Source organism: Phyllobates terribilis, unplaced genomic scaffold, assembly GCF_046119375.1.
Source record: "Phyllobates terribilis strain yellow unplaced genomic scaffold, ASM4611937v1 Scaffold_8__6_contigs__length_399053987, whole genome shotgun sequence".
In the NCBI taxonomy this organism is placed as follows: Eukaryota; Metazoa; Chordata; class Amphibia; order Anura; family Dendrobatidae; genus Phyllobates; species Phyllobates terribilis.
Window position 1 is genome coordinate 54,169,883 of NW_027362768.1, and position 12,092 is coordinate 54,181,974.

The 12,092-nt window shown below is 42.5% G+C and overlaps 1 protein-coding gene across 6 annotated transcripts in view; it reads left to right on the top strand.

Annotated features, from left to right (window-relative positions):
* The window catches only part of EDEM3 (ER degradation enhancing alpha-mannosidase like protein 3), a 116,557-nt gene that overhangs the window by 69,217 nt on the left and 35,248 nt on the right, over positions 1 to 12,092 (top strand). For all 6 annotated transcript variants that reach the window (XM_073642965.1, XM_073642966.1, XM_073642968.1 and 3 more), the window contains exon 15: positions 11,608 to 11,762. In XM_073642965.1, the coding sequence (XP_073499066.1) occupies positions 11,608 to 11,762 (155 nt within the window). The remainder of the gene's footprint in view (positions 1 to 11,607; positions 11,763 to 12,092) is intronic.

Below are 12,092 nucleotides of genomic sequence, written 5' to 3' on the forward strand. Positions count from 1 at the left end.
GCCAGTATAGAAAAAGACTTGGTTGCATACGGAGGTGCTTCCCAGCCCCTTGTTTTCTCGTTGGCAATGGGAGATACACAGGAGCTATCACCTGAGCAAGAACAACTGCTGCAGGAGCAGCCCTCTGGGGAGCCCTCACAACAGGCGGTGCAACGTCGTTCCCGATCCGAGTCCAGCCTTTCAACTAGGAAATTCACCGCAAAAAGCAGGAAGGAAGGTCCTGTCGTTCAGCGGGATCCACCGCCGGTTAAGAAGGATTCCTCTGTTTCTACGGTACCGCATATGCCAGTGGGTAAGTGGAATCTTCATGAAAGTTCTACTAATTTTTTCTTCTACTTCTCTGTCTATAACATTTTTTCAGAGCAAGAAAGGTCCATTTAAATCAAAGCATAAGGAATGTGCCCTATGCAACAGCCCGCTCCCTGATACATATATTAAGAAGTTGTGCCAGCCTTGTATTGACAAGGTGATGACGGATGAAACCCCAGGGTTTTCTTTGGGTCTAAAAACTCTAATTAAAGAAGGAGTAGGCAAGGCTTTGCGAGGGAATTGTGAGGCCAGACATTCTCCTCAATTTCTTCCTCCTCCCTCTCTTCCTCTGATAGCGAATCTGAGAGACAATGTTTTCCTCTAAATGAGGTGGATGCCTTGGTGAAAGCTGTCCGTTCTACCATGGGCATCGTGGACACTAGACCAGAGAAGTCTTTAGAGGATATAATGTTTGGAGGATTAGGTCAAAAAAAGAAAAGATGCTTCCCAATGAATAGAAAAATTAAGGATCTCATTGATAGAGAGTGGCAAAAGCCAGACAGGAAGGGCAGCATCCCTCCCTCTTTCAAAAGAAGGTATCCGTTTGATGATACCGCATGCTCCTCCTGGTCAAAGGCACGAAGGCTTGATGTTGCCATTGCTAAGGCATCAAAAAAGGCTTCCCTCCCCTTCGACGACATGGTGGGAGCTTTAAGAGACCCCCTGGACAGACGAGCAGATACCTTTTTGAAAGGTACTTGGGAGACAGCTACAGGAGCCCTGAAACCAGCAGTGGCTGCCACATGCACATCCAGAGTCCTGATGGCCTGGCTGGAACAGCTAGACAACCAACTAAAGAAGGGTGTCTCCAGGAAGGAGATTATTTCTTCTCTCCCCCTAGTCCAGGGTTCAGCGGCCTTTCTTGCTGACGTATCTGCGTACTCAGACTAGCAGCGAAATCGTCAGCTCTTTCAAATGCTGCTCGGCGACCCCTTTGGCTTAAGTGCTGGCCTGGAGATGTACAAACAAAATCTAGACTTTGTACAATTCCTTGTGAGGGTGAATATCCTTTCGGCCAAACCATGGATGATCTGTTGGAGAAAGCTGGAGATCCTAAGAGGGGCTTTCCATCTGTACCTCTACCCTCTTTTAAGAAATCTTTTTGGAAAAAGTTTGTCCGAAGAAGATTCTTTATATAGAACAGGAGAAATTCGAGGAAAGAGGTCGCAAAGGTAGAGGCCTACTCTTTGGTTCTTCTTCCAGAGATGAGCAGAAACCAGGGAAATCACAATCGGCCTAGGTGGGAGGGAGATTGTCGTTGTTTTTTCCGGCTTGGGAATGTATTTCACATAGCAATTGGATTTTAAGCCTGATTAGATTTGGTCTTAAATTTCAATTTCAAGCCATTCCTTACAGAAGATGCGTAATTATTCCCTCTAGTTCCTCCCCAGAGCGGTAGACTGCCCTCATATCGGAAATTCAAGACCTAACCAAGAAAAACGTCCTGATTGAGGTTCTGAAAACAGAAGAGGGACACAGATTCTACTCCACGCTCTTCCTGGTCCCCAAACCAGATAGGTGTTTCAGGACAATCATAAATTTAAAATCCTTAAATAGGTTTCTTAAAATAGATACCTTTTAAGATGGAATCATTAAAAACAATAATAAAATTACTTTTTCCCCACTGTTATATGGTAGTCCTAGACCTTAAAGACGCTTATTACCATGTTCCCATTCATAAGGATTATCAAAAGTATTTAAGATTGGCCATCAAAATAAAAGGGGTAGTAAAACACTTCCAGTATACCGCTGTTCTCTTTGGGTTGGCTATAGCCCCGAGAGTTTTTACCAAACTGGTGGCAGAAGTTATGGCCCATATAAGAGAAAAGGATATCTTAATAATCCCTTACCTTAATGATTTCCTGATGGTGGGGAATTCCTTTGTACAATGCGAGGTAACAATTTCTGTCCTACAAGGCCTAGGTTGGTTTCTAAATCTGGAAAAATCTAGGTTGACCCCTCAAAAAGCCCAACAATTCCTGGGGGTTATTTTAGATTCAGAAAGACAGTTATGCCATTTATCAGATGAGAAGATTGCAAAAATCCAGGGACTAGTGAGACATTGTATGGATAGACCCACTATGACACTCCGTAAAGCCATGTCATTATTAGGGACCCTGACCTCAAGTTTTACTGCGGTGCGTTCGTCCCAATTTCACTCAAGGGCTCTTCAATGGAATGTATTATATAATGACTCAATTCTAGATGGATATCTAGACCAAGAGTTTATTTTGGCCCCTCACTCCTTACAATCCCTTCGTTGGTGGTTGGTATACACTAATCTTTCTAGGGGAGTCCCTTGGGAAAGTAAACCTACTGCAGTTTTGACTACAGATGCAAGTGCTACAGGTTGGGGAGCTCATTTTGAAGATAACTTAATTCAGGGAACCTGGTCAGAAAATGAGGTACAGTTTTCCTCGAATGTTAAGGAGCTTTTGGCGGTTGATTATGAGCTCAATGGGTTCCTTGTATATTTACAGGGCCAGGATGTCCGTATACTCTCGGACAATCAAGTCTCAATAGCATATATAAATCATCAAGGGGGAACCCGTTCAAAGGACTTAATGAGAGTAGCAGACAGACTTCTTCAGAAAGCAGAAGATCATTTTCTCTCCCTTTCTGCAGTTCATCTAAAAAGAAAAGAAAACATCAGAGCAGATTTTCTCAGCTGCAATTCCCTAAAAGGAGGAGAATGGTCCTTGAACCCTCAAATATTCTCCAAGATTGTGACAATGTGGGGTACTACAGCAGTGGACTTGTTCGCGACAAAATCCAATCGGAAGGTGGCAACATTTTGTTCTCTAAACCCCAGAGAAAAGCCCCTGGCAGTGTACGCCTTCATGATTCCCTTGGAGTTTCCTTTGGCGTATGCATTCCCTCCTGTGGTCCTGGTTCCATCAGTCCTAAGGAAGATCAGGGCGGACAAGGCCAGAATGATCCTCATATGCCCCTTTTGGCCCAAGAGGCCATGGTTCTCTTGTCTCCGCAGAATGTCAATATCAGACCCCTGGGTCCTTCCGGAAATTCCGGACCTTCTTACTCAGGGTCTGGTTTCCCATCCTCCAGACTCAAATCTCCATTTAACGGCATGGAATTTGAAAGGACACTGTTAACCAGCAAAGGGTTTTCCACGAATTTAGTAAACACTCTCCTATGTAGCAGAAAGCCCGTTACCACCCGCATCTATGCTAGAACTTGGAGAAAGTTCCTGTCCTTTGCAGAATTCAAACTAGAGGATGGGATCCCTATTGGGAAGATACTAGAGTTTCTACAGCGGGGTTTAGAACAGGGCCTAACCACTAGTACTTTGAAGGTACAAGTTTCGGCATTTGGAGTCTTATTTTCTTTTGATATAGCAGCTAATTATTGGGTATCACGGTTTATAAAAGCCTCTTTCAGATGTAGACCTATTATTAAATACAGACCCTCTCCCTGGGATTTAAACCTGGTCTTAAATGCCTTGACTAACCCCCCTTCGAACCTCTAGATTCAGCCACCCATAAGATTATTCTTCTTAAAACAGCCCTGTTAGTGGCCCTAACTTCGGCCAGAAGAGTAGGTGACATACAGGCCTTTTCTATATCCCCACCATTTACTCAAATTATGGATGATAGAATTGTGCTAAAGCCTGACCCAGCTTTTCTTCCAAAAGTAGTCTCACGTTTTCATAGAACTCAAGAGGTAAATCTTCCAACTTTGTTTCCCCCCCTAAAAATCAGAAAGAGGAGAAACTACATACATTAGATGTTAGAAGGTGCGTGCTTAAATATCTGGAGGTTTCACTGAGGTTTAGGAAAGATAGTTCCCTATTTATATGCCATCAGGGGGCTAGGAAGGGTTGTAAAGCTTCATAATCTACAATTGCGAGGTGGATTAGAGAGGCCATCACCCTCGCCTACTCCTCGGGGGATAAGGAAGTACCGGAAGGGTTGAGGGCACATTCCACCAGAGTAGTAGCAACTTCGTGGGCCGAGAAGACGGGGGTTTCCATCGACGACATATGTAAGGCTGCCACCTGGTCTTCTCCATCCACCTTCTATAGGCATTATAGATTGGATTTAGGCGACTGTTCTGATCTCACCTTCAGGAGAAGGGTGCTTCTAGCTGTGGTCCCTCCCTAATCTCCTTTCATCTCTGTAATTCTCTCGTGGTGCTGTCATGGGAGTACGAATAAAGCCTTAGTTACTTACCGGTAACGGGATTTTTCGGAGCCCATGACAGCACCCTTATATTTCCTCCCTACACTGGTGTTTTTACACTCCCATAGAGTTATTTTCCATTTTTGCACCTTCGGGGGAAGTTAGTTAAAGTAATTGGCTTAAAATGAATTTGTTTTGTTGTAATTAACCTTAGCGGTCCTCTCATGCTCTGTTAACTAAACTGAAGCGGGAGAGAGGTGCCGCCCTTTTTAACCTGTAGGTTTCCTGTCCTTGTTGGGCGGATCCTCTTTCATGTTGCTGTCATGGGCTCTGAAAAATCCCGTTACCGGTAAGTAACTAAGGCTTTCCCCCGCAGAGAATACAGAGTGGCGGCTGTAACCGCAGCCCTGCAGAGATTGACACTCGCTCTGCATTGAGACTGAGACTGGCTGTCAGTCAGGGCCGGGGCGTTATTACAGCCGCCATTATACTCAGAGGGGTGACTGAACCGGTGCCGCCCCCGTGACTGAAACCGGAACGCTGCGGGGGGAATGAAGTTAATTTTGTTCCCGCAGTGTTCAGCTTTGTGCAGGCGCCGGGCAGCATAATAACGATGTTAACCTGCAGATTAACCACATATCTGCAGGTTAATAGCATTATTTCTGGCTATAAGTTCCTTTTAAAAGATGTTCAAAAATAACAATACCTAGATAAATAGATATATGGCAGATATATAACTCCACAACCACACAAGATATTATATAATTGCACCCTTAAGTGCCTGGTATGTGGAGCTTATTGTCCAGCTTTGTAATAACCAAATAAGTAGAAAAAAATTTCGTACGGTCCCCCCCTATTAATGATAACCAGCCAAGGTAAAGCAGAGAGCTGTGAGCTGATATTTGGCTGGGAAGGTCCCTGGTTATTGGACCCTTCCCTGCCTAAAAATACCGTCAGCAGCCACCCCAGAATTGGCACATTACAAGAGATGCACTTTACCTGGCTCTTCTCGATTGCCCTGGTGCTTTTGCAATCGGGGTAATATTTTTAGGGTGTTGATGTCAGCGGTCTAATGTCAGCTGGCATCAAGCCCTGGGGTTAGTAATGGAGAGGCGTCTTTCAGACACCCCCATTACTAGCCCAGTAATAAAAAGGAAAAACACACACACACATACTTTTTTGAAATAAACACCTCTACACTCCTTCCCTCCTTCACCACTTTATCTAAAAAAAAAAAAAAAAAAAAAAAAAAAAAAAAAAAAAATCTCACTCAAGGTAGACGTAGTCCCGCGAATCTGCCAAAAAGTCTATGGAGCCTTGTTCTGACACGCCACAGATTTTGCCAACAGCCACTTCAGGGTCACACTTCACTGCGCGTGACTAAGCAACTCTACACTAGATGGGTAGATGGATAAATGCATGGATATACAGGTGCTTCTCACAAAATTAGAATATCATCAAAAAGTTAATGTATTTCAGTTCTTCAATGCAAAAAGTGAAACTCATATATATATATAGTCATTACAAACAGAGTGATCTATTTCAAGTGTTTATTTCTGTTAATGTTGATGATGATGATGGCTTTCAGCCAATGAAAATACAAAAGTCATTATCTCAGTAAATTAGAATACTTTATAACAACAGCTTGAAAAAGGATTTTAAAATCTGAAATGTTGGCCTACTGAAATGTATGTTCAGTAAATGCACTCAATACTTGGTCTTGGCTCCTTTTGCATTAGTTACTGCATCAATGTGGTGTGGCATGGAGGCGATCAGCCTGTGGCACTGCTGAGGTGTTATGGAAGCCCAGGTTGCTTTGATGGCAGCCTTCAGCTCGTCTGCATTGTTGGGTCTGGTGTCTCTCATCTTCCTCTTGACAATACTCCATAGATTCTCTATGGGGTTATGGTCAGGTGAGTTTGCTCGCCAATCAAGCACAGTAATACTGTTGTTTTTAAACCAGGTATTGGTACTTTTGGCAGTGTGGACAGGTGCAAAGTCCTGCTGGAGAATGAAATTTCCATCTCCAAAAAGCTTGTCAGCAGAGGGAAGCATGAAGTGCTCAAAAATTTGGCAGACGGCTGCACTTACTTTGGTCTTGATAAAACACAGTGGACCTAGACCAGCAGATGACATGGCTCCCAAACCATCACTGATTGTGGAAACTTCACACTAGACCTCAAGCAGCTTGGATTGTGGCCTCTCCACTCTTCCTCCAGACTCTGCGACCTTGATTTCCAAATGAAATGTAAAATTTACTTTCATCTTGGACCACTGAGCATCAGTCCAGGTTTTTTTCTCCTTGGCCTAGGTAAGACGCTTCTGGCATTGTCTATTGGTCATGAGTGGCTTGACACAAGGAAGGGACCTTTTTAAACAGGTAGGAAGCCTTTGCAGGTGTTTTTTGTTAATTATTCTAATTTACTGAGATGCTGACTTTTGTGTTTCCATTGGCTGTAAGCCATAATCATCAACATTAACAGAAATAAACACTTGAAATAGATCACGGTCTGTAATGACTCTACATAATGAGTTTCACTTTTTGTATTGAAGAACTGAAATAATCATCTTTTTTATAATCTAATTTTGTGAGAAGCACCTGTAAATAGATGGATGGAGATATGGATATGCGAGGGTCAGTCAAGAAGTAATGCCTCCTATTTTTTTTCTCCTTTTAATTGGCAAGAAATTCAAATGCAATTACATAGGTTGAAAACCACAACATTAACGATTAATTTGTCACTTTTCAATATAATCTCCATCCATTTCCACAGTCTTGGTCCACCGTTTAACAAGGGCATGTATTCCAGCATGGTAAAAAGCATTCTTGGGACCCACCGTGCGCAAACTTTTCTGTATCCCAGTTGTCCAATAATTTTCATCACACTGCCTTTACTGAGGCAGATAATGCCACACAATTCATCTGCAGTCACCCGGCGGTCACCACGAATGATGTCATCGACTCTCTGAATGTTGCTTGGAGTCACTGCGGTTACTGGCCTGCCACTCCGCATTTTGTCAGCCAACGGTGATGGCCCTTCAGCTGTGTTACAGCGACGAACCCATCGTCTAACAGTACTGACATCCACTGTTGCATCACCGTACACATTTTTCAGTCTCTCATGAATTCGAATGGGCGTTTCACCTTCTGCATGCTAGAATTCCATCACAGAACATTGTCTAATACGAACATCAATGTCAGACATTTTGCAAACGGATACAGTCCTGCCACCTGTTGGTGCAGGAAGTTGCAATTGCTGTGGATTAGAGAAGAAGGTTTGATGAATTGTGCCAAATTCGAATATTTAACATAACTACCTTATTTAAGGAGAAAAAAAATAGGAGGCATTACTTATTGACTGACCCTTGTGTGTGTGTGTGTGTGTATGTATATGTGTATGTGTGTATATATATATATTAGTACAGACCAAAAGTTTGGACACACCTTCTCATTTAAAGATTTTTCTGTATTTTCATGACTATGAAAATTGTACATTCACACTGAAGGCATCAAAACTATGAATTAACACATGTGGAATTATATACTTAACAAAAAAGTGTGAAACAACTGAAAATATGTCTTATATTCTAGGTTCTTCAAAGTAGCCACCTTTTGCTTTGATGACTGCTTTGCACACTTTTGGCATTCTCTTGATGAGCTTCAAGAGGTAGTCACCGGAAATAGTTTTCACTTCACAGGTGTGCCCTGTCAGGTTTAATAAGTGGGATTTCTTGCCTTATAAATGGGGTTGGGATCATCAGTTGTGTTGTGCAGAAGTCAGGTGGATATACAGCTGATGGTCCTATTGAATAGACTGTTAGCTGCTTTTTTCTCGCCATAATACAAATTCTAAGTAAAGAAAAACGAGTGGCCATCATTACTTTAAGAAATGAAGGTCAGTCAGTCAGAAAAATTGGGAAAACTTTGAAATTGTCCCCAAGTGCAGTTGCAAAAACCATCAAGCGCTACAAAGAAACTGGCTCACATGAGGACCGCCCCAGGAAAGGAAGACCAAGAGTCGCCTCTGCTTCTGAGGATAAGTTTATCCGAGTCACCAGCCTCAGAAATCGTAGGTTAACAGCAGCTCAGATTAGAGACCAGGTCAATGCCACAGAGTTCTAGCAGCAGACCCATCTCTTCAACAACTGTTAAGAGGAGACTTTGTGCAGCAGGCCTTCATGGTAAAATAGCTGCTAGGAAACCACTGCTAAGGACTGGCAACAAGCAGAAGAGACTTGTTTGGGCTAAAGAACACAAGGAATGGACATTAGACCAGTGGAAATCTGTGCTTTGGTCTGATGAGTCCAAATTTGAGATCTTTGGTTCCAACCACCGTGTCTTTGTGCAACGCAGAAAAGGTGAACGGATGGACTCTACATGCCTGGTTCCCACCGTGAAGCATGGAGGAGGAGGTGTGATGGTGTGGGAGTGCTTTGCTGGTGACACTGTTGGGGATTTATTCAAAATTGAAGGCATACTGAACCAGCATGGCTACCACAGCATCTTGCAGCGGCATGCTATTCCATCCGGTTTGTGTTTAGTTGGACCATCATTTATTTTTCAACAGGACAATGACCCCAAACACACCTCCAGGCTGTGTAAGGGCTATTTGACCAAGAAGGAGAGTGATGGGGTGCTACGCCAGATGACCTGGCCTCCACAGTCACCAGACCTGAACCCAATCGAGATGGTTTGGGGTGAGCTGGACCGCAGAGTGAAGGTAAAAGGGCCAACAAGTGCTAAGCATCTCTGGGAACTCCTTCAAGATTGTTGGAAGACCATTTCCGGTGACTACCTCTTGAAGCTCATCAAGAGAATGCCAAGAGTGTGCAAAGCAGTCATCAAAGCAAAAGGTGGCTACTTTGAAGAACCTAGAATATAAGACATATTTTCAGTTGTTTCACACTTTTTTGTTAAGTATATAATTCCACATGTGTTAATTCATAGTTTTGATGCCTTCAGTGTGAATGTACAATTTTCATAGTCATGAAAATACAGAAAAATCTTTAAATGAGAAGGTGTGTCCAAACTTTGGTCTGTACTGTATGTGTGTGTGTGTGTGTGTGTGTGTATGTGTGTATACATACATACATACGAAAAAGCCTTTTGTTTCTGGGGTTTCAGGACAGCACTGGGTGTTTGGCACCTGGTCACATGAGGCTGTCATGTGACCTAAAGGTCCTGGCAGGAACTCCAGACTTTCCTGATATTGAACAGTGGAGAAAGGTTTCAGCTTTATTTTTTCTCCACTATTCAATTCAGGCAGTCTGCCTCTGGTATCAGCTGAGTCATCCCCTGCTGCATCCCTGGCTGGCACTGGGAGCTGCAGGGAGGCTGGAGCCGGAGGAGAGGGAGGGTCTGCCCGTGTGGAAAACTCAAGTCCAGTTTTCACCAGCTTCTCCAGAATCAGGAGAGAGAGGCTGATCACATGACATGTCTGTATCTAGGCAACGGAACAGAATGCTGACAGGGAGTAAATTACACACTGTCAGCATTGTGCAGCCTAGATACACACACAGATTATACTGAATGCCCGGACAACCCCTTTAATTCTCTGGGCAAAAAATATGCCACATGAAAATGAGCTGTGTAAAATATTATCCACTTGTAGCCTATATTATATCTCAGAGCTGCATTGACAATTCTGCTGACTCAGGAGCTGAAGTCACCCAGCGTTCTGATAACTAAAAGGGATTATCCGTGAATAGAAAAGCATAATTAAAGAATAGTTAAACTTTCTCTTCTTACCCCCATCGTCCTTGGTATCTCCAGTATTAGATCAGATGGACAGCAATGTGAACAGTCTCTTCTAGCATCATCTTCCATGCTTTTTCCAGTATTATATCAGATGGACATGGTCGACCGCAGTGTGAGCAGCCTCTTCTTACCTCCGCACCCATGGTATCTCCAGTATTAGATCAGATAGACCGGATAGACAGCAGTGTGAGCAGCCTCTTCTTACCGCTGCACCCATGGTATCTCCAGTATTAGATCAAATTGAGTAGACAGCAGTGTGAGTATCATCTTCTTACCTCTGCACCCCTGGTGTCTCCAGTATTAGATCAGATGGTGTGGACAGCAGTTTGAGCAGCCTCTTCTTACCTCAGACCCCCTGGTATCTTGAGTATTAGGTCAGATAGACAGGGTGGAGAGCAGTTTGAGCAGCTTCTTATTAATTAATAATTCCTGGTATCTCCAGTATTAGATCAGATAGACTGGGTGGAGAGCAGTGTGAGCAGCCTCTTCTTACCTCACCACGCCTGGTGTCTCTGGTATTAGATCAGATACATAGGATGGACAGCAGTGTGAGCAGCCTTTTTTCAATTTTATCACCCCTGGTGACAGGATGCTGCTCTGATGTGACCTCTGTCTCGTGCTTCACACAGCCTGTCCTGAAGTCTAGGACTGGGTATGATTGATGGTAGCTGCCATCTTGTTATCCTGACGGAGTGCTGTACATAGAGCATACTTTACTTTTTGCTAAATTAAGGTATTTAGAAAATTTTCAATATTTAAATGTGTACTATTTATTTTGTTTGTTTTAGCACATTTCTTTGAGAACCTGTTTAATCAAGGCAAGGTCTGAATATTGGTACATCTGTCAGACTGCTTGTGAAAATGAAATGTACGCTAGCCACGATCTGCTCTAGATTTCAGCTCATTTTATATATAATAAATATAATATATATATATATTTTTTTTTAAGTTCTGGGTTCTGCTGGGAAAAAGTTTTCTCAAAACTTGGTGCAAATACCACTTGCAACAAACCTTGCGACTTTTTGTTGCCAGTAAACAGGCGTAGAGGAGATTATAAAAATACCTATTTAAAAAGAAAAAAGAAATCTGGGAATGTGGAGAACAGTCATCTGAGCAGATCCCTGCCAACTCTACCCACTTTACTTGATTCACAAGTTTCTCTCTTTAATCTCCTGACAGGTTCCCTTTAAAATTGTGTATTTCTGCAAATTTTAATTCCACAGTATGTGTGTTTTAAATTAATATAGATCTTTAAAGTTGTAAATGCAAACTCTGTTCAATCCCTTTTTCCATGTTTGTCTTTAGCTTAGTGATATTCCAGTCAGACAATGCTGGCATACACTCGGCAGTAAACTTTGCTTAGATAAAGCTTTAATTCTTCTACATTGTGCTTGCTTACAGACTACACAGTTCACAGAGCTGGATGACAGTAACTTTGAATGGTCTTGTCCAAATACACAAATTCTCTTTCGCAATGATCCTTTATATGCTCAAAGCATCCGGGAACCCTTAAAAAATGTGGTTGACAAGAACTGTCCTCGCACTACTTCAAGAATGTAAGTCTATATTACATAGATTTATTCAGTATTCTATTCTGTAGCAGCTGTGATTTTTATCTCATAGTGTGACTTTATCTTTAGGCTTTTTACAGTTGATCCCCAGTGATCTAATTTGACTCCCTTTTCTAGCTATTAAAGGCAATAGAACCTTTGTGGAGAGATGTATATGCAATGTCCTGATTTGTTATATAAATGCTAACATTTTACTTTTAACTGATAAAAAATACAGAGAGATTTTAGAGCCGCTTTGCCATTGTGTAACCATTGCTGAACAATATGCCTTTCCTGGATTGCAACCCCAAGAAAAACATCAAATTTCTTGTTTTG